This window comes from Lepisosteus oculatus, chromosome 8, assembly GCF_040954835.1.
Source record: "Lepisosteus oculatus isolate fLepOcu1 chromosome 8, fLepOcu1.hap2, whole genome shotgun sequence".
Lineage (NCBI taxonomy): Eukaryota > Metazoa > Chordata > Actinopteri > Semionotiformes > Lepisosteidae > Lepisosteus > Lepisosteus oculatus.
In genome coordinates this window covers 18,836,913-18,864,154 of record NC_090703.1, presented here as the reverse complement: position 1 = coordinate 18,864,154, position 27,242 = coordinate 18,836,913, and the positions used below count along the sequence as shown (strand labels likewise).

General features: G+C 35.3%; 1 protein-coding gene across 3 annotated transcripts in view; it reads left to right on the top strand.

Annotated features, from left to right (window-relative positions):
- Nucleotides 1-27,242, top strand: part of ccdc197 (coiled-coil domain containing 197) — a 286,353-nt gene that overhangs the window by 252,602 nt on the left and 6,509 nt on the right. For 2 of the 3 annotated variants that reach the window (XR_011190235.1, XM_006632566.3), the window contains exons 7-8: nt 25,560-25,670; nt 27,018-27,134. The exons of the other annotated variant lie outside the window; for it this stretch is intronic. Coding sequence is in view for 1 of the 2 variants with exons in the window: in XM_006632566.3 (XP_006632629.3) it covers nt 25,560-25,670; nt 27,018-27,134 (228 nt within the window). In the remaining variant the exon portion in view is untranslated. The remainder of the gene's footprint in view (nt 1-25,559; nt 25,671-27,017; nt 27,135-27,242) is intronic. 3 annotated transcript variants of the gene reach the window in all.

The window sequence follows — 27,242 nt, the reverse complement described above, 5'->3', positions numbered from 1 at the left end:
TAGACTGAAAGCAGATACCTTTACAGTATTGAAATACTGCTAGTGTGAATGTTTCTGATCAATTTGCACTCATTAAGCTAACTTTTGTATTACTTTTTCAGCAGGCCAGGATTTTGAAATTTTTCTATTAGTGCCCGAGCTAGGGTTAGGGTTAGGGTTTGAAAGCACCTAGACATATTCTGATGCATTTGTTGTGCATTAGGATTCATTTGAAATGCAGGAAAGGTGTTGGTTTTAAGTTTCCTTGAAAATTTAATTTTTCCCCATTTTGTCATTTTTTGTGAGCCCCACACCTGCCAGGCAAACACCATCATCACTGAATGTCTTGAATACAGCCTTTCTACATGCTGAATCCTCTTATTTTATGAGGTTTAAAACAAACTAAATGGAAAGTGTATCCAAACTTTAGTGGTAAATGTAAACCTAAGCTGTAAATGGCAAAAATCATGCTCATTTAATGTACTATTTCAGCAGCAAGTTGCAAAAACCTAGATAATGCAGAATTAAAATAGACTGAAAGCAGATGCCTTTAAAGTACTGAAATACTGCTAGTGTGAATGTTTCTGATCAATTTGCACTCATTAAGCTAACTTTTGTAGCACTTTTTCAGCAGGCCAGGATTTTGAAATTTTTCTATTAGTGCCCGAGCTAGGGTTAGGGTTAGGGTTTGACAGCACCTAGACATATGCTGATGCATTTGTTGTGCATTAGGATTCATTTGAAATGCAGGAAAGGTGTTGGTTTTAAGTTTCCTTGAAAATTTAATTTTTCCCCATTTTGTCATTTTTTGTGAGCCCCACACCTGCCAGGCAAACACCATCAACACTGAATGTCTTGAATACAGCCTTTCTACATGCTGAATCCTCTTATTTTATGAGGTTTAAAACAAACTAAATGGAAAGTATATTCAAACTTTAGTGGTAAATGTAATCCTAAGCTGTAAACGGCAAAAATCATGCTCATTTAATATACTATTTCAGCAGCAAGTTGCAAAAACCTAGATAATGCAGAATTAAAATAGACTGAAAGCAGATACCTTTAAAGTACTGAAATACTGCTAGTGTGAATGTTTCTGATCAATTTGCACTCATTAAGATAACTTTTGTAGCACTTTTTCAGCAGGCCAGGATTTTGAAATTTTTCTATTAGTGCCCGAGCTAGGGTTAGGGTAAGGGTTTGACAGCACCTAGACATATTCTGATGCATTTGTTGTGCATTAGGATTCATTTGAAATGCAGGAAAGGTGTTGGTTTTAAGTTTCCTTGAAAATTTAATTTTTCCCCATTTTGTCATTTTTTGTGTGCCCCACACCTGTCAGGCAAACACCATCATCACTGAATGTCTTGAATACAGCCTTTCTACATGCTGAATCCTAGTGGTAAATGTAATCCTAAGCTGTAAATGGCAAAAATCATGCTCATTTAATATACTATTTCAGAAGCAGGTTGCAATAACCTAGATAATGCAGAATTAAAATAGACTGAAAGCAGATACCTTTAAAGTACTGAAATACTGCTAGTGTGAATGTTTCTGATCAATTTGCACTCATTAAGCTAACTTTTGTAGCACTTTTTCAGCAGGCCAGGATTTTGAAATTTTTCTATTAGTGCCCGAGCTAGGGTTAGGGTTAGGGTTTGACAGCACCTAGACATATTCTGATGCATTTGTTGTGCATTAGGATGCATTTGAAATGCAGGAAAGGTGTTGGTTTTAAGTTTCCTTGAAAATTTAATTTTTCCCCATTTTGTCATTTTTTGTGAGCCCCACACCTACCAGGTAAACACCATCAACACTGAATGTTTTAAAAACAGACTTTGTACATGCTGAATCCTCTTATTTTATGAGGTTTAAAACAAACTAAATGGAAAGTGTATCCAAACTTTAGTGGTAAATGTAATCCTAAGCTGTAAATGGCAAAAATCATGCTTATTTAATATACTATTTCAGCAGCAAGTTGCAAAAACCTAGATAATGCAGAATTAAAATAGACTGAAAGCAGATACCTTTAAAGTACTGAAATACTGCTAGTGTGAATATTTCTGATCAATTTGCACTCATTAAGATAACTTTTGTAGCACTTTTTCAGCAGGCCAGGATTTTGAAATTTTTCTATTAGTGCCCGAGCTAGGGTTAGGGTTAGGGTTTGACAGCACCTAGACATATTCTGATGCATTTGTTGTGCATTAGGATTCATTTGAAATGCAGGAAAGGTGTTGGTTTTATGTTTCCTTGAAAATTTAATTTTTCCCAATTTTGTCATTTTTTATGAGCCCCACACCTGCCAGGCAAACACCATCATCACTGATTGTCTTGAATACAGCCTTTCTACATGCTGAATCCTCTTATTTTATGAGGTTTAAAACAAACTAAATGGAAAGTATATCCAAACTTTAGTGGTAAATGTAATCCTAAGCTGTAAACGGCAAAAATCATGCTAATTTTATATACTATTTCAGCAGCAAGTTGCAAAAACCTAGATAATGCAGAATTAAAATAGACTGAAAGCAGATTCCTTTACAGTACTGAAATACTGCTAGTGTGAATGTTTCTGATCAATTTGCACTCATTAAGCTAACTTTTGTAGCACTTTTTCAGCAGGCCAGGATTTTGAAATTTTTCTATTAGTGCCCGAGCTAGGGTTAGGGTTAGGGTTTGACAGCACCTAGACATATTCTGATGCATTTGTTGTGCATTAGGATGCATTTGAAATGCAGGAAAGGTGTTGGTTTTAAGTTTCCTTGAAAATTTAATTTTTCCCCATTTTGTCATTTTTTGTGAGCCCCACACCTACCAGGTAAACACCATCAACACTGAATGTTTTAAAAACAGACTTTGTACATGCTGAATCCTCTTATTTTATGAGGTTTAAAACAAACTAAATGGAAAGTGTATCCAAACTTTAGTGGTAAATGTAATCCTAAGCTGTAAATGGCAAAAATCATGCTTATTTAATATACTATTTCAGCAGCAAGTTGCAAAAACCTAGATAATGCAGAATTAAAATAGACTGAAAGCAGATACCTTTAAAGTACTGAAATACTGCTAGTGTGAATATTTCTGATCAATTTGCACTCATTAAGATAACTTTTGTAGCACTTTTTCAGCAGGCCAGGATTTTGAAATTTTTCTATTAGTGCCCGAGCTAGGGTTAGGGTTAGGGTTTGACAGCACCTAGACATATTCTGATGCATTTGTTGTGCATTAGGATTCATTTGAAATGCAGGAAAGGTGTTGGTTTTATGTTCCCTTGAAAATTTAATTTTTCCCAATTTTGTCATTTTTTATGAGCCCCACACCTGCCAGGCAAACACCATCATCACTGATTGTCTTGAATACAGCCTTTCTACATGCTGAATCCTCTTATTTTATGAGGTTTAAAACAAACTAAATGGAAAGTATATCCAAACTTTAGTGGTAAATGTAATCCTAAGCTGTAAACGGCAAAAATCATGCTAATTTTATATACTATTTCAGCAGCAAGTTGCAAAAACCTAGATAATGCAGAATTAAAATAGACTGAAAGCAGATTCCTTTACAGTACTGAAATACTGCTAGTGTGAATATTTCTGATCAATTTGCACTCATTAAGATAACTTTTGTAGCACTTTTTCAGCAGGCCAGGATTTTGAAATTTTTCTATTAGTGCCCGAGCTAGGGTTAGGGTTAGGGTTTGACAGCACCTAGACATATTCTGATGTATTTGTTGTGCATTAGGATTCATTTGAAATGCAGGAAAGGTGTTGGTTTTAAGTTTCCTTGAAAATTTAATTTTTCCCCGTTTTCTCATTTTTTGTGAGCCCCACACCTGCCAGGCAAACACCATCATCACTGAATGTCTTGAATACAGCCTTTCTACATGCTGAATCCTCTTATTTTATGAGGTTTAAAACAAACTAAATGGAAAGTATATCCAAACTTTAGTGGTAAATGTAATCCTAAGCTGTAAACGGCAAAAATCATGCTCATTTAATATACTATTTCAGCAGCAAGTTGCAAAAACCTAGATAATGCAGAATTAAAATAGACTGAAAGCAGATACCTTTAAAGTACTGAAATACTGCTAGTGTGAATGTTTCTGATCAATTTGCACTCATTAAGCTAACTTTTGTAGCACTTTTTCAGCAGGCCAGGATTTTGAAATTTTTCTATTAGTGCCCGAGCTAGGGTTAGGGTTAGGGTTTGACAGCACCTAGACATATTCTGATGCATTTGTTGTGCATTAGGATGCATTTGAAATGCAGGAAAGGTGTTGGTTTTAAGTTTCCTTGAAAATTTAATTTTTCCCCATTTTGTCATTTTTTGTGAGCCCCACACCTACCAGGTAAACACCATCAACACTGAATGTTTTGAAAACAGACTTTGTACATGCTGAATCCTCTTATTTTATGAGGTTTAAAACAAACTAAATGGAAAGTGTATCCAAACTTTAGTGGTAAATGTAATCCTAAGCTGTAAATGGCAAAAATCATGCTTATTTAATATACTATTTCAGCAGCAAGTTGCAAAAACCTAGATAATGCAGAATTAAAATAGACTGAAAGCAGATACCTTTAAAGTACTGAAATACTGCTAGTGTGAATATTTCTGATCAATTTGCACTCAATAAGATAACTTTTGTAGCACTTTTTCAGCAGGCCAGGATTTTGAAATTTTTCTATTAGTGCCCGAGCTAGGGTTAGGGTTAGGGTTTGACAGCACCTAGACATATTCTGATGCATTTGTTGTGCATTAGGATTCATTTGAAATGCAGGAAAGGTGTTGGTTTTATGTTTCCTCGAAAATTTAATTTTTCCCCATTTTGTCATTTTTTATGAGCCCTACACCAGCCAGGCAAACACCATCAACACTGATTGTCTTGAATACAGCCTTTCTACATGCTGAATCCACTTATTTTATGAGGTTTAAAACAAACTAAATGGAAAGTATATCCAAACTTTAGTGGTAAATGTAATCCTAAGCTGTAAACGGCAAAAATCATGCTCATTTAATATACTATTTCAGCAGCTAGTTGCAAAAACCTAGATAATGCAGATTTAAAATAGACTGAAAGCAGATACCTTTAAAGTACTGAAAAACTGCTAGTGTGAATGTTTCTGATCAATTTGCACTCATTAAGCTAACTTTTGTAGCACTTTTTCAGCAGGCCAGGATTTTGAAATTTTTCTATTAGTGCCCGAGCTAGGGTTAGGGTTAGGGTTTGACAGCACCTAGACATATTCTGATGCATTTGTTGTGCATTAGGATTCATTTGAAATGCAGGAAAGGCGTTGGTTTTAAGTTTCCTTGAAAATTTAATTTTTCCCCGTTTTCTCATTTTTTGTGAGCCCCACACCTGCCAGGCAAACACCATCATCACTGATTGTCTTGAATACAGCCTTTCTACATGCTGAATCCTCTTATTTTATGAGGTTTAAAACAAACTAAATGGAAAGTATATCCAAACTTTAGTGGTAAATGTAATCCTAAGCTGTAAATGGCAAAAATCATGCTCATTTAATATACTATTTCAGCAGCAAGTTGCAAAAACCTAGATAATGCAGAATTAAAATAGACTGAAAGCAGATACCTTTAAAGTACTGAAATACTGCTAGTGTGAATGTTTCTGATCAATTTGCACTCATTAAGCTAACTTTTGTAGCACTTTTTCAGCAGGCCAGGATTTTGAAATTTTTCTATTAGTGCCCGAGCTAGGGTTAGGGTTAGGGTTTGACAGCACCTAGACATATTCTGATGCATTTGTTGTGCATTAGGATTCATTTGAAATGCAGGAAAGGTGTTGGTTTTATGTTTCCTTGAAAATTTAATTTTTCCCCATTTTGTCATTTTTTATGAGCCCCACACCTGCCAGGCAAACACCATCAACAATGATTGTCTTGAATACAGCCTTTCTACATGCTGAATCCTCTTATTTTATGAGGTTTAAAACAAACTAAATGGAAAGTATATCCAAACTTTAGTGGTAAATGTAATCCTAAGCTGTAAACGGCAAAAATCATGCTCATTTAATATACTATTTCAGCAGCAAGTTGCAAAAACCTAGATAATGCAGAATTAAAATAGACTGAAAGCAGATACCTTTAAAGTACTGAAATACTGCTAGTGTGAATGTTTCTGATCAATTTGCACTCATTAAGCTAACTTTTGTAGCACTTTTTCAGCAGGCCAGGATTTTGAAATTTTTCTATTAGTGCCCGAGCTAGGGTTAGGGTTAGGGTTTGACAGCACCTAGACATATTCTGATGCATTTGTTGTGCATTAGGATTCATTTGAAATGCAGGAAAGGTGTTGGTTTTAAGTTTCCTTGAAAATTTAATTTTTCCCCGTTTTCTCATTTTTTGTGAGCCCCACACCTGCCAGGCAAACACCATCATCACTGATTGTCTTGAATACAGCCTTTCTACATGCTGAATCCTCTTATTTTATGAGGTTTAAAACAAACTAAATGGAAAGTATATCCAAACTTTAGTGGTAAATGTAATCCTAAGCTGTAAACGGCAAAAATCATGCTCATTTAATATACTATTTCAGCAGCAAGTTGCAAAAACCTAGATAATGCAGAATTAAAATAGACTGAAAGCAGATACCTTTAAAGTACTGAAATACTGCTAGTGTGAATGTTTCTGATCAATTTGCACTCATTAAGCTAACTTTTGTAGCACTTTTTCAGCAGGCCAGGATTTTGAAATTTTTCTATTAGTGCCCGAGCTAGGGTTAGGGTTAGGGTTTGACAGCACCTAGACATATTCTGATGCATTTGTTGTGCATTAGGATTCATTTGAAATGCAGGAAAGGTGTTGGTTTTATGTTTCCTTGAAAATTTAATTTTTCCCCATTTTGTCATTTTTTATGAGCCCCACACCTGCCAGGCAAACACCATCAACAATGATTGTCTTGAATACAGCCTTTCTACATGCTGAATCCTCTTATTTTATGAGGTTTAAAACAAACTAAATGGAAAGTATATCCAAACTTTAGTGGTAAATGTAATCCTAAGCTGTAAACGGCAAAAATCATGCTCATTTAATATACTATTTCAGCAGCAAGTTGCAAAAACCTAGATAATGCAGAATTAAAATAGACTGAAAGCAGATACCTTTAAAGTACTGAAATACTGCTAGTGTGAATGTTTCTGATCAATTTGCACTCATTAAGCTAACTTTTGTAGCACTTTTTCAGCAGGCCAGGATTTTGAAATTTTTCTATTAGTGCCCGAGCTAGGGTTAGGGTTAGGGTTTGACAGCACCTAGACATATTCTGATGCATTTGTTGTGCATTAGGATTCATTTGAAATGCAGGAAAGGTGTTGGTTTTAAGTTTCCTTGAAAATTTAATTTTTCCCCGTTTTCTCATTTTTTGTGAGCCCCACACCTGCCAGGCAAACACCATCATCACTGATTGTCTTGAATACAGCCTTTCTACATGCTGAATCCTCTTATTTTATGAGGTTTAAAACAAACTAAATGGAAAGTATATCCAAACTTTAGTGGTAAATGTAATCCTAAGCTGTAAACGGCAAAAATCATGCTCATTTAATATACTATTTCAGCAGCAAGTTGCAAAAACCTAGATAATGCAGAATTAAAATAGACTGAAAGCAGATACCTTTAAAGTACTGAAATACTGCTAGTGTGAATGTTTCTGATCAATTTGCACTCATTAAGCTAACTTTTGTAGCACTTTTTCAGCAGGCCAGGATTTTGAAATTTTTCTATTAGTGCCCGAGCTAGGGTTAGGGTTAGGGTTTGACAGCACCTAGACATATTCTGATGCATTTGTTGTGCATTAGGATTCATTTGAAATGCAGGAAAGGTGTTGGATTTATGTTTCCTTGAAAATTTAATTTTTCCCCATTTTGTCATTTTTTGAGAGCCCCACACCTGCCAGGCAAACACCATCAACACTGATTGTCTTGAATACAGCCTTTCTACATGCTGAATCCTCTTATTTTATGAGGTTTAAAACAAACTAAATGGAAAGTATATCCAAACTTTAGTGGTAAATGTAATCCTAAGCTGTAAACGGCAAAAATCATGCTCATTTAATATACTATTTCAGCAGCAAGTTGCAAAAACCTAGATAATGCAGAATTAAAATAGACTGAAAGCAGATACCTTTAAAGTACTGAAATACTGCTAGTGTTAATGTTTCTGATCAATTTGCACTCATTAAGCTAACTTTTGTAGCACTTTTTCAGCAGGCCAGGATTTTGAAATTTTTCTATTAGTGCCCGAGCTAGGGTTAGGGTTAGGGTTTGACAGCACCTAGACATATTCTGATGCATTTGTTGTGCATTAGGATGCATTTGAAATGCAGGAAAGGTGTTGGTTTTAAGTTTCCTCGAAAATTTAATTTTTCCCCATTTTGTCATTTTTTGTGAGCCCCACACCTGCCAGGCAAACACCATCAACACTGAATGTCTTGAATACAGCCTTTCTACATTCTGAATCCTCTTATTTTATGAGGTTTAAAACAAACTAAATGGAAAGTATATCCAAACTTTAGTGGTAAATGTAATCCTAAGCTGTAAACGGCAAAAAATCATGCTCATTTAATATACTATTTCAGCAGCAAGTTGCAAAAACCTAGATAATGCAGAATTAAAATAGACTGAAAGCAGATGCCTTTAAAGTACTGAAATACTGCTAGTGTGAATGTTTCTGATCAATTTGCACTCATTAAGCTAACTTTTGTAGCACTTTTTCAGCAGGCCAGGATTTTGAAATTTTTCTATTAGTGCCCGAGCTAGGGTTAGGGTTAGGGTTTGACAGCACCTAGACATATTCTGATGCATTTGTTGTGCATTAGGATTCATTTGAAATGCAGGAAAGGTGTTGGTTTTATGTTTCCTTGAAAATTTAATTTTTCCCCATTTTGTCATTTTTTATGAGCCCCACACCTGCCAGGCAAACACCATCAACACTGATTGTCTTGAATACAGCCTTTCTACATGCTGAATCCTCTTATTTTATGAGGTTTAAAACAAACTAAATGGAAAGTATATCCAAACTTTAGTGGTAAATGTAATCCTAAGCTGTAAACGGCAAAAATCATGCTCATTTAATATACTATTTCAGCAGCAAGTTGCAAAAACCTAGATAATGCAGAATTAAAATAGACTGAAAGCAGATACCTTTAAAGTACTGAAATACTGCTAGTGTTAATGTTTCTGATCAATTTGCACTCATTAAGCTAACTTTTGTAGCACTTTTTCAGCAGGCCAGGATTTTGAAATTTTTCTATTAGTGCCCGAGCTAGGGTTAGGGTTAGGGTTTGACAGCACCTAGACATATTCTGATGCATTTGTTGTGCATTAGGATTCATTTGAAATGCAGGAAAGGTGTTGGTTTTAAGTTTCCTTGAAAATTTAACTTTTCCCCGTTTTCTCATTTTTTGTGAGCCCCACACCTGCCAGGCAAACACCATCATCACTGATTGTCTTGAATACAGCCTTTCTACATGCTGAATCCTCTTATTTTATGAGGTTTAAAACAAACTAAATGGAAAGTATATCCAAACTTTAGTGGTAAATGTAATCCTAAGCTGTAAACGGCAAAAATCATGCTCATTTAATATACTATTTCAGCAGCAAGTTGCAAAAACCTAGATAATGCAGAATTAAAATAGACTGAAAGCAGATAACTTTAAAGTACTGAAATACTGCTAGTGTGAATGTTTCTGATCAATTTGCACTCATTAAGCTAACTTTTGTAGCACTTTTTCAGCAGGCCAGGATTTTGAAATTTTTCTATTAGTGCCCGAGCTAGGGTTAGGGTTAGGGTTTGACAGCACCTAGACATATTCTGATGCATTTGTTGTGCATTAGGATGCATTTGAAATGCAGGAAAGGTGTTGGTTTTAAGTTTCCTTGAAAATTTAATTTTTCCCCATTTTGTCATTTTTTGTGAGCCCCACACCTGCCAGGCAAACACCATCAACACTGAATGTCTTGAATACAGCCTTTCTACATTCTGAATCCTCTTATTTTATGAGGTTTAAAACAAACTAAATGGAAAGTATATCCAAACTTTAGTGGTAAATGTAATCCTAAGCTGTAAACGGCAAAAAATCATGCTCATTTAATATACTATTTCAGCAGCAAGTTGCAAAAACCTAGATAATGCAGAATTAAAATAGACTGAAAGCAGATGCCTTTAAAGTACTGAAATACTGCTAGTGTGAATGTTTCTGATCAATTTGCACTCATTAAGCTAACTTTTGTAGCACTTTTTCAGCAGGCCAGGATTTTGAAATTTTTCTATTAGTGCCCGAGCTAGGGTTAGGGTTAGGGTTTGACAGCACCTAGACATATTCTGATGCATTTGTTGTGCATTAGGATTCATTTGAAATGCAGGAAAGGTGTTGGTTTTAAGTTTCCTTGAAAATTTAATTTTTCCCCGTTTTCTCATTTTTTGTGAGCCCCACACCTGCCAGGCAAACACCATCATCACTGATTGTCTTGAATACAGCCTTTCTACATGCTGAATCCTCTTATTTTATGAGGTTTAAAACAAACTAAATGGAAAGTATATCCAAACTTTAGTGGTAAATGTAATCCTAAGCTGTAAACGGCAAAAATCATGCTCATTTAATATACTATTTCAGCAGCAAGTTGCAAAAACCTAGATAATGCAGAATTAAAATAGACTGAAAGCAGATACCTTTAAAGTACTGAAATACTGCTAGTGTGAATGTTTCTGATCAATTTGCACTCATTAAGCTAACTTTTGTAGCACTTTTTCAGCAGGCCAGGATTTTGAAATTTTTCTATTAGTGCCCGAGCTAGGGTTAGGGTTAGGGTTTGACAGCACCTAGACATATTCTGATGCATTTGTTGTGCATTAGGATTCATTTGAAATGCAGGATAGGTGTTGGTTTTATGTTTCCTTGAAAATTTAATTTTTCCCCATTTTGTCATTTTTTATGAGCCCCACACCTGCCAGGCAAACACCATCAACACTGATTGTCTTGAATACAGCCTTTCTACATGCTGAATCCTCTTATTTTATGAGGTTTAAAACAAACTAAATGGAAAGTATATCCAAACTTTAGTGGTAAATGTAATCCTAAGCTGTAAACGGCAAAAATCATGCTCATTTAATATACTATTTCAGCAGCAAGTTGCAAAAACCTAGATAATGCAGAATTAAAATAGACTGAAAGCAGATACCTTTAAAGTACTGAAATACTGCTAGTGTTAATGTTTCTGATCAATTTGCACTCATTAAGCTAACTTTTGTAGCACTTTTTCAGCAGGCCAGGATTTTGAAATTTTTCTATTAGTGCCCGAGCTAGGGTTAGGGTTAGGGTTTGACAGCACCTAGACATATTCTGATGCATTTGTTGTGCATTAGGATTCATTTGAAATGCAGGAAAGGTGTTGGTTTTAAGTTTCCTTGAAAATTTAATTTTTCCCCGTTTTCTCATTTTTTGTGAGCCCCACACCTGCCAGGCAAACACCATCATCACTGATTGTCTTGAATACAGCCTTTCTACATGCTGAATCCTCTTATTTTATGAGGTTTAAAACAAACTAAATGGAAAGTATATCCAAACTTTAGTGGTAAATGTAATCCTAAGCTGTAAACGGCAAAAATCATGCTCATTTAATATACTATTTCAGCAGCAAGTTGCAAAAACCTAGATAATGCAGAATTAAAATAGACTGAAAGCAGATACCTTTAAAGTACTGAAATACTGCTAGTGTGAATGTTTCTGATCAATTTGCACTCATTAAGCTAACTTTTGTAGCACTTTTTCAGCAGGCCAGGATTTTGAAATTTTTCTATTAGTGCCCGAGCTAGGGTTAGGGTTAGGGTTTGACAGCACCTAGACATATTCTGATGCATTTGTTGTGCATTAGGATTCATTTGAAATGCAGGATAGGTGTTGGTTTTATGTTTCCTTGAAAATTTAATTTTTCCCCATTTTGTCATTTTTTATGAGCCCCACACCTGCCAGGCAAACACCATCAACACTGATTGTCTTGAATACAGCCTTTCTACATGCTGAATCCTCTTATTTTATGAGGTTTAAAACAAACTAAATGGAAAGTATATCCAAACTTTAGTGGTAAATGTAATCCTAAGCTGTAAACGGCAAAAATCATGCTCATTTAATATACTATTTCAGCAGCAAGTTGCAAAAACCTAGATAATGCAGAATTAAAATAGACTGAAAGCAGATACCTTTAAAGTACTGAAATACTGCTAGTGTTAATGTTTCTGATCAATTTGCACTCATTAAGCTAACTTTTGTAGCACTTTTTCAGCAGGCCAGGATTTTGAAATTTTTCTATTAGTGCCCGAGCTAGGGTTAGGGTTAGGGTTTGACAGCACCTAGACATATTCTGATGCATTTGTTGTGCATTAGGATTCATTTGAAATGCAGGAAAGGTATTGGTTTTAAGTTTCCTTGAAAATTTAATTTTTCCCCGTTTTCTCATTTTTTGTGAGCCCCACACCTGCCAGGCAAACACCATCATCACTGATTGTCTTGAATACAGCCTTTCTACATGCTGAATCCTCTTATTTTATGAGGTTTAAAACAAACTAAATGGAAAGTATATCCAAACTTTAGTGGTAAATGTAATCCTAAGCTGTAAACGGCAAAAATCATGCTCATTTAATATACTATTTCAGCAGCAAGTTGCAAAAACCTAGATAATGCAGAATTAAAATAGACTGAAAGCAGATACCTTTAAAGTACTGAAATACTGCTAGTGTGAATGTTTCTGATCAATTTGCACTCATTAAGCTAACTTTTGTAGCACTTTTTCAGCAGGCCAGGATTTTGAAATTTTTCTATTAGTGCCCGAGCTAGGGTTAGGGTTAGGGTTTGACAGCACCTAGACATATTCTGATGCATTTGTTGTGCATTAGGATTCATTTGAAATGCAGGAAAGGTGTTGGTTTTATGTTTCCTTGAAAATTTAATTTTTCCCCATTTTGTCATTTTTTATGAGCCCCACACCTGCCAGGCAAACACCATCAACACTGATTGTCTTGAATACAGCCTTTCTACATGCTGAATCCTCTTATTTTATGAGGTTTAAAACAAACTAAATGGAAAGTATATCCAAACTTTAGTGGTAAATGTAATCCTAAACTGTAAACGGCAAAAATCATGCTCATTTAATATACTATTTCAGCAGCAAGTTGCAAAAACCTAGATAATGCAGAATTAAAATAGACTGAAAGCAGATGCCTTTAAAGTACTGAAATACTGCTAGTGTGAATGTTTCTGATCAATTTGCACTCATTAAGCTAACTTTTGTAGCACTTTTTCAGCAGGCCAGGATTTTGAAATTTTTCTATTAGTGCCCGAGCTAGGGTTAGGGTTAGGGTTTGACAGCACCTAGACATATTCTGATGCATTTGTTGTGCATTAGGATTCATTTGAAATGCAGGAAAGGTGTTGGTTTTAAGTTTCCTTGAAAATTTAATTTTTCCCCATTTTGTCATTTTTTGAGAGCCCCACACCTGCCAGGCAAACACCATCAACACTGAATGTCTTGAATACAGCCTTTCTACATGTAGAATCCTCTTGTTTTATGAGGTTTAAAAAAAACTAAATGGAAAGTATATCCATACTGTAGTGGGAAATGTAATCCTAAGCTGTAAACGGCAAAAATCATGCTCATTTAATATACTATTTCAGCAGCAAGTTGCAAAAACCTAGATAATGCAGAATTAAAATAGACTGAAAGCAGATGCCTTTAAAGTACTGAAATACTGCTAGTGTGAATGTTTCTGATCAATTTGCACTCATTAAGCTAACTTTTGTAGCACTTTTTCAGCAGGCCAGGATTTTGAAATTTTTCTATTAGTGCCCGAGCTAGGGTTAGGGTTAGGGTTTGACAGCACCTAGACATATTCTGATGCATTTGTTGTGCATTAGGATTCATTTGAAATGCAGGAAAGGTGTTGGTTTTAAGTTTCCTTGAAAATTTAATTTTTCCCCGTTTTCTCATTTTTTGTGAGCCCCACACCTGCCAGGCAAACACCATCATCACTGATTGTCTTGAATACAGCCTTTCTACATGCTGAATCCTCTTATTTTATGAGGTTTAAAACAAACTAAATGGAAAGTATATCCAAACTTTAGTGGTAAATGTAATCCTAAGCTGTAAACGGCAAAAATCATGCTCATTTAATATACTATTTCAGCAGCAAGTTGCAAAAACCTAGATAATGCAGAATTAAAATAGACTGAAAGCAGATACCTTTAAAGTACTGAAATACTGCTAGTGTGAATGTTTCTGATCAATTTGCACTCATTAAGCTAACTTTTGTAGCACTTTTTCAGCAGGCCAGGATTTTGAAATTTTTCTATTAGTGCCCGAGCTAGGGTTAGGGTTAGGGTTTGACAGCACCTAGACATATTCTGATGCATTTGTTGTGCATTAGGATTCATTTGAAATGCAGGAAAGGTGTTGGTTTTATGTTTCCTTGAAAATTTAATTTTTCCCCATTTTGTCATTTTTTATGAGCCCCACACCTGCCAGGCAAACACCATCAACACTGAATGTCTTGAATACAGCCTTTCTACATGCTGAATCCTCTTATTTTATGAGGTTTAAAACAAACTAAATGGAAAGTATATCCATACTGTAGTGGTAAATGTAATCCTAAGCTGTAAACGGCAAAAATCATGCTCATTTAATATACTATTTCAGCAGCAAGTTGCAAAAACCTAGATAATGCAGAATTAAAATAGACTGAAAGCAGATACCTTTAAAGTACTGAAATACTGCTAGTGTTAATGTTTCTGATCAATTTGCACTCATTAAGCTAACTTTTGTAGCACTTTTTCAGCAGGCCAGGATTTTGAAATTTTTCTATTAGTGCCCGAGCTAGGGTTAGGGTTAGGGTTTGACAGCACCTAGACATATTCTGATGCATTTGTTATGCATTAGGATTCATTTGAAATGCAGGAAAGGTGTTGGTTTTAAGTTTCCTTGAAAATTAAATTTTTCCCCGTTTTCTCATTTTTTGTGAGCCCCACACCTGCCAGGCAAACACCATCATCACTGATTGTCTTGAATACAGCCTTTCTACATGCTGAATCCTCTTATTTTATGAGGTTTAAAACAAACTAAATGGAAAGTATATCCAAACTTTAGTGGTAAATGTAATCCTAAGCTGTAAACGGCAAAAATCATGCTCATTTAATATACTATTTCAGCAGCAAGTTGCAAAAACCTAGATAATGCAGAATTAAAATAGACTGAAAGCAGATACCTTTAAAGTACTGAAATACTGCTAGTGTGAATGTTTCTGATCAATTTGCACTCATTAAGCTAACTTTTGTAGCACTTTTTCAGCAGGCCAGGATTTTGAAATTTTTCTATTAGTGCCCGAGCTAGGGTTAGGGTTAGGGTTTGACAGCACCTAGACATATTCTGATGCATTTGTTGTGCATTAGGATGCATTTGAAATGCAGGAAAGGTGTTGGTTTTAAGTTTCCTTGAAAATTTAATTTTTCCCCATTTTGTCATTTTTTGTGAGCCCCACACCTGCCAGGCAAACACCATCAACACTGAATGTCTTGAATACAGCCTTTCTACATTCTGAATCCTCTTATTTTATGAGGTTTAAAACAAACTAAATGGAAAGTATATCCAAACTTTAGTGGTAAATGTAATCCTAAGCTGTAAACGGCAAAAAATCATGCTCATTTAATATACTATTTCAGCAGCAAGTTGCAAAAACCTAGATAATGCAGAATTAAAATAGACTGAAAGCAGATGCCTTTAAAGTACTGAAATACTGCTAGTGTGAATGTTTCTGATCAATTTGCACTCATTAAGCTAACTTTTGTAGCACTTTTTCAGCAGGCCAGGATTTTGAAATTTTTCTATTAGTGCCCGAGCTAGGGTTAGGGTTAGGGTTTGACAGCACCTAGACATATTCTGATGCATTTGTTGTGCATTAGGATTCATTTGAAATGCAGGAAAGGTGTTGGTTTTAAGTTTCCTTGAAAATTTAATTTTTCCCCGTTTTCTCATTTTTTGTGAGCCCCACACCTGCCAGGCAAACACCATCATCACTGATTGTCTTGAATACAGCCTTTCTACATGCTGAATCCTCTTATTTTATGAGGTTTAAAACAAACTAAATGGAAAGTATATCCAAACTTTAGTGGTAAATGTAATCCTAAGCTGTAAACGGCAAAAATCATGCTCATTTAATATACTATTTCAGCAGCAAGTTGCAAAAACCTAGATAATGCAGAATTAAAATAGACTGAAAGCAGATACCTTTAAAGTACTGAAATACTGCTAGTGTGAATGTTTCTGATCAATTTGCACTCATTAAGCTAACTTTTGTAGCACTTTTTCAGCAGGCCAGGATTTTGAAATTTTTCTATTAGTGCCCGAGCTAGGGTTAGGGTTAGGGTTTGACAGCACCTAGACATATTCTGATGCATTTGTTGTGCATTAGGATTCATTTGAAATGCAGGAAAGGTGTTGGTTTTATGTTTCCTTGAAAATTTAATTTTTCCCCATTTTGTCATTTTTTATGAGCCCCACACCTGCCAGGCAAACACCATCAACACTGATTGTCTTGAATACAGCCTTTCTACATGCTGAATCCTCTTATTTTATGAGGTTTAAAACAAACTAAATGGAAAGTATATCCAAACTTTAGTGGTAAATGTAATCCTAAGCTGTAAACGGCAAAAATCATGCTCATTTAATATTCTATTTCAGCAGCAAGTTGCAAAAACCTAGATAATGCAGAATTAAAATAGACTGAAAGCAGATGCCTTTAAAGTACTGAAATACTGCTAGTGTGAATGTTTCTGATCAATTTGCACTCATTAAGCTAACTTTTGTAGCACTTTTTCAGCAGGCCAGGATTTTGAAATTTTTCTATTAGTGCCCGAGCTAGGGTTAGGGTTAGGGTTTGACAGCACCTAGACATATTCTGATGCATTTGTTGTGCATTAGGATTCATTTGAAATGCAGGAAAGGTGTTGGTTTTAAGTTTCCTTGAAAATTAAATTTTTCCCCGTTTTCTCATTTTTTGTGAGCCCCACACCTGCCAGACAAACACCATCATCACTGATTGTCTTGAATACAGCCTTTCTACATGCTGAATCCTCTTATTTTATGAGGTTTAAAACAAACTAAATGGAAAGTATATCCAAACTTTAGTGGTAAATGTAATCCTAAGCTGTAAACGGCAAAAATCATGCTCATTTAATATACTATTTCAGCAGCAAGTTGCAAAAACCTAGATAATGCAGAATTAAAATAGACTGAAAGCAGATACCTTTAAAGTACTGAAATACTGCTAGTGTGAATGTTTCTGATCAATTTGCACTCATTAAGCTAACTTTTGTAGCACTTTTTCAGCAGGCCAGGATTTTGAAATTTTTCTATTAGTGCCCGAGCTAGGGTTAGGGTTAGGGTTTGACAGCACCTAGACATATTCTGATGCATTTGTTGTGCATTAGGATTCATTTGAAATGCAGGAAAGGTGTTGGTTTTATGTTTCCTTGAAAATTTAATTTTTCCCCATTTTGTCATTTTTTATGAGCCCCACACCTGCCAGGCAAACACCATCAACACTGATTGTCTTGAATACAGCCTTTCTACATGCTGAATCCTCTTATTTTATGAGGTTTAAAACAAACTAAATGGAAAGTATATCCAAACTTTAGTGGTAAATGTAATCCTAAGCTGTAAACGGCAAAAATCATGCTCATTTAATATTCTATTTCAGCAGCAAGTTGCAAAAACCTAGATAATGCAGAATTAAAATAGACTGAAAGCAGATACCTTTAAAGTACTGAAATACTGCTAGTGTTAATGTTTCTGATCAATTTGCACTCATTAAGCTAACTTTTGTAGCACTTTTTCAGCAGGCCAGGATTTTGAAATTTTTCTATTAGTTCCCGAGCTAGGGTTAGGGTTAGGGTTTGACAGCACCTAGACATATTCTGATGCATTTGTTGTGCATTAGGATTCATTTGAAATGCAGGAAAGGTGTTGGTTTTAAGTTTCCTTGAAAATTAAATTTTTCCCCGTTTTCTCATTTTTTGTGAGCCCCACACCTGCCAGGCAAACACCATCATCACTGATTGTCTTGAATACAGCCTTTCTACATGCTGAATCCTCTTATTTTATGAGGTTTAAAACAAACTAAATGGAAAGTATATCCAAACTTTAGTGGTAAATGTAATCCTAAGCTGTAAACGGCAAAAATCATGCTCATTTAATATACTATTTCAGCAGCAAGTTGCAAAAACCTAGATAATGCAGAATTAAAATAGACTGAAAGCAGATACCTTTAAAGTACTGAAATACTGCTAGTGTTAATGTTTCTGATCAATTTGCACTCATTAAGCTAACTTTTGTAGCACTTTTTCAGCAGGCCAGGATTTTGAAATTTTTCTATTAGTGCCCGAGCTAGGGTTAGGGTTAGGGTTTGACAGCACCTAGACATATTCTGATGCATTTGTTATGCATTAGGATTCATTTGAAATGCAGGAAAGGTGTTGGTTTTAAGTTTCCTTGAAAATTAAATTTTTCCCCGTTTTCTCATTTTTTGTGAGCCCCACACCTGCCAGGCAAACACCATCATCACTGATTGTCTTGAATACAGCCTTTCTACATGCTGAATCCTCTTATTTTATGAGGTTTAAAACAAACTAAATGGAAAGTATATCCAAACTTTAGTGGTAAATGTAATCCTAAGCTGTAAACGGCAAAAATCATGCTCATTTAATATACTATTTCAGCAGCAAGTTGCAAAAACCTAGATAATGCAGAATTAAAATAGACTGAAAGCAGATACCTTTAAAGTACTGAAATACTGCTAGTGTGAATGTTTCTGATCAATTTGCACTCATTAAGCTAACTTTTGTAGCACTTTTTCAGCAGGCCAGGATTTTGAAATTTTTCTATTAGTGCCCGAGCTAGGGTTAGGGTTAGGGTTTGACAGCACCTAGACATATTCTGATGCATTTGTTGTGCATTAGGATGCATTTGAAATGCAGGAAAGGTGTTGGTTTTAAGTTTCCTTGAAAATTTAATTTTTCCCCATTTTGTCATTTTTTGTGAGCCCCACACCTGCCAGGCAAACACCATCAACACTGAATGTCTTGAATACAGCCTTTCTACATTCTGAATCCTCTTATTTTATGAGGTTTAAAACAAACTAAATGGAAAGTATATCCAAACTTTAGTGGTAAATGTAATCCTAAGCTGTAAACGGCAAAAAATCATGCTCATTTAATATACTATTTCAGCAGCAAGTTGCAAAAACCTAGATAATGCAGAATTAAAATAGACTGAAAGCAGATGCCTTTAAAGTACTGAAATACTGCTAGTGTGAATGTTTCTGATCAATTTGCACTCATTAAGCTAACTTTTGTAGCACTTTTTCAGCAGGCCAGGATTTTGAAATTTTTCTATTAGTGCCCGAGCTAGGGTTAGGGTTAGGGTTTGACAGCACCTAGACATATTCTGATGCATTTGTTGTGCATTAGGATTCATTTGAAATGCAGGAAAGGTGTTGGTTTTAAGTTTCCTTGAAAATTTAATTTTTCCCCATTTTGTCATTTTTTGAGAGCCCCACACCTGCCAGGCAAACACCATCAACACTGAATGTCTTGAATACAGCCTTTCTACATGCTGAATCCTCTTGTTTTATGAGGTTTAAAACAAACTAAATGGAAAGTATATCCATACTGTAGTGGTAAATGTAATCCTAAGCTGTAAACGGCAAAAATCATGCTCATTTAATATACTATTTCAGCAGCAAGTTGCAAAAACCTAGATAATGCAGAATTAAAATAGACTGAAAGCAGATACCTTTAAAGTACTGAAATACTGCTAGTGTGAATGTTTCTGATCAATTTGCACTCATTAAGCTAACTTTTGTAGCACTTTTTCAGCAGGCCAGGATTTTGAAATTTTTCTATTAGTGCCCGAGCTAGGGTTAGGGTTAGGGTTTGACAGCACCTAGACATATTCTGATGCATTTGTTGTGCATTAGGATGCATTTGAAATGCAGGAAAGGTGTTGGTTTTAAGTTTCCTTGAAAATTTAATTTTTCCCCATTTTATCATTTTTTGTGAGCCCCACACCTGCCAGGCAAACACCATCAACACTGAATGTCTTGAATACAGCCTTTCTACATTCTGAATCCTCTTATTTTATGAGGTTTAAAACAAACTAAATGGAAAGTATATCCAAACTTTAGTGGTAAATGTAATCCTAAGCTGTAAACGGCAAAAAATCATGCTCATTTAATATACTATTTCAGCAGCAAGTTGCAAAAACCTAGATAATGCAGAATTAAAATAGACTGAAAGCAGATGCCTTTAAAGTACTGAAATACTGCTAGTGTGAATGTTTCTGATCAATTTGCACTCATTAAGCTAACTTTTGTAGCACTTTTTCAGCAGGCCAGGATTTTGAAATTTTTCTATTAGTGCCCGAGCTAGGGTTAGGGTTAGGGTTTGACAGCACCTAGACATATTCTGATGCATTTGTTGTGCATTAGGATTCATTTGAAATGCAGGAAAGGTGTTGGTTTTAAGTTTCCTTGAAAATTTAATTTTTCCCCGTTTTCTCATTTTTTGTGAGCCCCACACCTGCCAGGCAAACACCATCATCACTGATTGTCTTGAATACAGCCTTTCTACATGCTGAATCCTCTTATTTTATGAGGTTTAAAACAAACTAAATGGAAAGTATATCCAAACTTTAGTGGTAAATGTAATCCTAAGCTGTAAACGGCAAAAATCATGCTCATTTAATATACTATTTCAGCAGCAAGTTGCAAAAACCTAGATAATGCAGAATTAAAATAGACTGAAAGCAGATACCTTTAAAGTACTGAAATACTGCTAGTGTTAATGTTTCTGATCAATTTGCACTCATTAAGCTAACTTTTGTAGCACTTTTTCAGCAGGCCAGGATTTTGAAATTGTTCTATTAGTGCCCGAGCTAGGGTTAGGGTTAGGGTTTGACAGCACCTAGACATATTCTGATGCATTTGTTGTGCATTAGGATTCATTTGAAATGCAGGAAAGGTGTTGGTTTTATGTTTCCTTGAAAATTTAATTTTTCCCCATTTTGTCATTTTTTGAGAGCCCCACACCTGCCAGGCAAACACCATCAACACTGAATGTCTTGAATACAGCCTTTCTACATGCTGAATCCTCTTGTTTTATGAGGTTTAAAACAAACTAAATGGAAAGTATATCCATACTGTAGTGGTAAATGTAATCCTAAGCTGTAAACGGCAAAAATCATGCTCATTTAATATACTATTTCAGCAGCAAGTTGCAAAAACCTAGATAATGCAGAATTAAAATAGACTGAAAGCAGATACCTTTAAAGTACTGAAATACTGCTAGTGTGAATGTTTCTGATCAATTTGCACTCATTAAGCTAACTTTTGTAGCACTTTTTCAGCAGGCCAGGATTTTGAAATTTTTCTATTAGTGCCCGAGCTAGGGTTAGGGTTAGGGTTTGACAGCACCTAGACATATTCTGATGCATTTGTTGTGCATTAGGATGCATTTGAAATGCAGGAAAGGTGTTGGTTTTAAGTTTCCTTGAAAATTTAATTTTTCCCCATTTTGTCATTTTTTGTGAGCCCCACACCTGCCAGGCAAACACCATCAACACTGAATGTCTTGAATACAGCCTTTCTACATTCTGAATCCTCTTATTTTATGAGGTTTAAAACAAACTAAATGGAAAGTATATCCAAACTTTAGTGGTAAATGTAATCCTAAGCTGTAAACGGCAAAAAATCATGCTCATTTAATATACTATTTCAGCAGCAAGTTGCAAAAACCTAGATAATGCAGAATTAAAATAGACTGAAAGCAGATGCCTTTAAAGTACTGAAATACTGCTAGTGTGAATGTTTCTGATCAATTTGCACTCATTAAGCTAACTTTTGTAGCACTTTTTCAGCAGGCCAGGATTTTGAAATTTTTCTATTAGTGCCCGAGCTAGGGTTAGGGTTAGGGTTTGACAGCACCTAGACATATTCTGATGCATTTGTTGTGCATTAGGATTCATTTGAAATGCAGGAAAGGTGTTGGTTTTAAGTTTCCTTGAAAATTTAATTTTTCCCCGTTTTCTCATTTTTTGTGAGCCCCACACCTGCCAGGCAAACACCATCATCACTGATTGTCTTGAATACAGCCTTTCTACATGCTGAATCCTCTTATTTTATGAGGTTTAAAACAAACTAAATGGAAAGTATATCCAAACTTTAGTGGTAAATGTAATCCTAAGCTGTAAACGGCAAAAATCATGCTCATTTAATATACTATTTCAGCAGCAAGTTGCAAAAACCTAGATAATGCAGAATTAAAATAGACTGAAAGCAGATACCTTTAAAGTACTGAAATACTGCTAGTGTGAATGTTTCTGATCAATTTGCACTCATTAAGCTAACTTTTGTAGCACTTTTTCAGCAGGCCAGGATTTTGAAATTTTTCTATTAGTGCCCGAGCTAGGGTTAGGGTTAGGGTTTGACAGCACCTAGACATATTCTGATGCATTTGTTGTGCATTAGGATTCATTTGAAATGCAGGAAAGGTGTTGGTTTTATGTTTCCTTGAAAATTTAATTTTTCCCCATTTTGTCATTTTTTATGAGCCCCACACCTGCCAGGCAAACACCATCAACACTGATTGTCTTGAATACAGCCTTTCTACATGCTGAATCCTCTTATTTTATGAGGTTTAAAACAAACTAAATGGAAAGTATATCCAAACTTTAGTGGTAAATGTAATCCTAAGCTGTAAACGGCAAAAATCATGCTCATTTAATATACTATTTCAGCAGCAAGTTGCAAAAACCTAGATAATGCAGAATTAAAATAGACTGAAAGCAGATACCTTTAAAGTACTGAAATACTGCTAGTGTTAATGTTTCTGATCAATTTGCACTCATTAAGCTAACTTTTGTAGCACTTTTTCAGCAGGCCAGGATTTTGAAATTTTTCTATTAGTGCCCGAGCTAGGGTTAGGGTTAGGGTTTGACAGCACCTAGACATATTCTGATGCATTTGTTGTACATTAGGATGCATTTGAAATGCAGGAAAGGTGTTGGTTTTAAGTTTCCTTGAAAATTTAATTTTTCCCCATTTTGTCATTTTTTGTGAGCCCCACACCTGCCAGGCAAACACCATCAACACTGAATGTCTTGAAAAAAGCCTTTCTACATGCTGAATCCTCTTATTTTATGAGGTTTAAAACAAAAAAAATGGAAAGTATATCCAAACTTTAGTGGTAAATGTAATCCTAAGCTGTAAACGGCAAAAAATCATGCTCATTTAATATACTATTTCAGCAGCAAGTTGCAAAAACCTAGATAATGCAGAATTAAAATAGACTGAAAGCAGATGCCTTTAAAGTACTGAAATACTGCTAGTGTGAATGTTTCTGATCAATTTGCACTCATTAAGCTAACTTTTGTAGCACTTTTTCAGCAGGCCAGGATTTTGAAATTTTTCTATTAGTGCCCGAGCTAGGGTTAGGGTTAGGGTTTGACAGCACCTAGACATATTCTGATGCATTTGTTGTGCATTAGGATTCATTTGAAATGCAGGAAAGGTGTTGGTTTTAAGTTTCCTTGAAAATTTAATTTTTCCCCGTTTTCTCATTTTTTGTGAGCCCCACACCTGCCAGGCAAACACCATCAACACTGAATGTCTTGAATACAGCCTTTCTACATGCTGAATCCTCTTATTTTATGAGGTTTAAAACAAACTAAATGGAAAGTATATCCAAACTTTAGTGGTAAATGTAAACCTAAGCTGTAAATGGCAAAAATCATGCTCATTTAATATACTATTTCAGCAGCAAGTTGCAAAAACCTAAATAATGCAGAATTAAAATAGACTGAAAGCAGATACCTTTAAAGTACTGAAATACTGCTAGTGTGAATGTTTCTGATCAATTTGCACTCATTAAGCTAACTTTTGTAGCACTTTTTCAGCAGGCCAGGATTTTGAAATTTTTCTGTTAGTGCCCGAGCTAGGGTTAGGGTTAGGGTTTGACAGCACCTAGACACATTCTGATGCATTTGTTGTGCATTAGGATGCATTTGAAATGCAGGATAGGTGTTGGTTTTAAGTTTCCTTGAAAATTCAATTTTTCCCCATTTTGTCATTTTTTGTGAGCCACACACCTACCAGGTAAACTCCATCAACACTGAATGTTTTGAAAACAGACTTTCTACGTAGTTACCTCTGTAGTCTTTATTCCTTTTCTCCTCCCTATCTTTACTTTTTCTTTTTTACTGTGTGTCCTATTTATCTTGATTTGAGGTCCCATAGTTCTGTGTTCCATCCCCATGGGGACTGGATTCTCACTCACTGAGAATGATTGGGTCAATGTTAAATATTGATAGTCACTGTTGTGTACTGTATGTACTATGTCTAAGTCTGTGTACTTAATGATTTGACTGTGACAACAATTAGTACCACTTGCTTGCTCCTATGGCTCTTTCAGATAAAAGCACAGTTTATGCCAAGACTTAAACAGTGCACATTGTATTAAATTTTTAGAATGGGTGCCTTTATTGGGAACTCCAAACATTTATTGGATTTGTTTTTTTAGGTGTTACCAACTTTATTCTCAAACTCATCTACTTTTACTTAATGAACATGTGTACCAATTAAATATCTAGATACTTTAGTGAAGCCTTATTGATTGACAGTTGTCTTTCATTACAAGGAAACTTCAAAGAGAATAATGTCATTTTCTGTAATGAAACCCATAAATGCTATAAGTATAAAAAATATTTGAGTTCATTTTTAACTCAGGGCCAGATGGATGTGGGTTGTGTTCTTTTGTAATTATTCTTCTTATTAAGATAGATTAATTAACAGAAAGACTTAAAAATCTTAATGGTGTCTGTTATGAAAGTTCAACCAAGGTTTTTGCTAATTTGTTTTGATTTTGCCATCTTTTTTTAGACCATGGAAATACTATGATATACTGTGGTCAATGGTATATTTACTATATACAGTATAGTTAAAGCATTTTTACTCTAGTTTATAATGGCATTGCCATGTTCCAAAACACAGTGAAAAGCTGTTTTAAAGTATGAAATCACAGCAAATGTCTCATAAAACCATATTCTAATCACAGTAAAAGTGCTAAAATCTAATGGCAAATTTCCTTCCATGGATTATCTGTAAAGTGTCACAGGACTATACCCTTGATGGATTTCCAGTCTATCGAAAGGTGCACACACAAGGACATTTTATAGATCAATATTCACCAGAATAAACTTTCAGAAGTTATTTCTATAGGGATATAATTAGTTCTTTTCTCTTACATTATATAACATAAGAAATGTTTTTCTTGAGAATAAGAACGTTACAAATGGGAAATATTTGAATACATTTCCCATGACAACCTCAGATTTATTAATGTCCTACTTCTCCTTTATTCACTCTAGTCTCTGGTTGTCAAACTTAGATAAATTGAAAAACCTTCTGCCTTTCAGCAACTAGATACTGACTCTAAATTCAGTTTCACATATTTTTTTGTTTGCATTTTTCATACAGATGACCAACAGTGAGCTATCTGACCTCCAAATCCAATATGACAGAGCTAAGGAGAGAAACAAACAGCTGGAAATGAATTTGACCCTACACCAAGGACAATTTAGAAACCAGGTGTGACCAACAGAACACATGCTATGAAATGTATATGCTCAAGCCTGAGTCCCTACTTTTCAGTAGGGACTTCATACAGACTCTTCATACAGCCCTTTTCACTACAGTATGTGCTCTTTACTTCAAGCATTTTAAATTTATTGATAGAAGCAGTAGATTGCAATCAGACAGCATTCAGATTACAAAAAAAGTGCTTAAATTGAGATAAGGTAGAAAAAGTATTATATAAACATCTTTTAAAGTTGTTTCACTTTGGATATCAACTTTTGAAGTCTACAAAAATTTTACTAGGGGGGAAGGAGATCTTTAAATAGTTCTTGAAATAGTGGTGCGATGATTACTTTGATGTTTTCAATACTACTGCTTTACTATTAGTGATCTATAGAACTTATATAATACAGTACAAGGAATAGATAGCATAGTGTAGTATAACAAAAAAACATAATGCAATAAGGTATAAGACTCCAACATGTGGAGTCTTGAACAAAGGTTCTCACTGAGTTCCAGCTACTTACAGTATGTATAAATATCATGCTTCTAACCTACCCCCATATGTGTTTCTTTTCACATCTCTCACTCCATCCCATCTTCACCCTTGCAGCAGGAGGTGAATAATATTCAATGCAGAACTGTTAAGTTGCAGATGTGTTATAGAATTAAAAATGAAAAGGGAAATAGTTGATAGAATAAGTGATACCTTTAAAAGTGACGACGGTATCGTAGGATGCGCAGTTGTGGTCTAAGTAGGGTAAGAAGGAGATTCCAGAGCATGATATTCCACCGCATGAGAACAAAGGAGTAGAATAAGTGGGCAGGAGCAGTAGGAGAGTGGAGAAAAGGATCAACTAAGCAGCCAGCAGAAGGTAAGCAGAAATGACAGAGAAGGGAAGAAGAGAAAATGCAAAACACATTGCTGAGTCTTACAGTGAGCCTTTAATAAATGGCAAATGCTAAGAAAGTTTAGAAAAGGCAGAGCTGCATCAGGAAATACATGTCTGAGGGTAGGAATGCAAATTGGGGCTAATAACCAAGGTTCATTCAGAAGGAGAGATAAGTTTCTAGAGACAAGAGAAACAAGTAAAGGTAAATGGATCACAAAGTGGAAAGGAGAAGGGCAGATAATATTCTGGATATCTGAGTTTTAAGTGACAATCCTGGAGTTGGAACATTGAGGAAGACGGTTCAGTGTTAAGCATTAAGACAGATCAGAGGTAGACAATGGTAAAGAGAGGTTTATGGTATTCCATAAGTATCTCAAAGAAAGAGAAACAAGAAGAATATGCCTAGGAGTGTTTTCTTTTAAAGCCACATCCTTCTGTTTCTCTAAAACCTTTTATTTACTGATAGAGTGAAGAGCTGGGCAGTCTGCTGATGGCTATCACTAATCTGGCTGAACAGTGTTACATACATCATTATGGGCCACTGGAGGATCTGAACATATTAACAATGCTGGACATGATAAAGGTGAAGACTGAAACCACAGAGTAACCTCAAAGATGCTGCTTAGTTTAAACCCAGATAATTCAGATGTGTATGTGTAAACATAATGAGCAGGCCCCAAAATATTCTCAT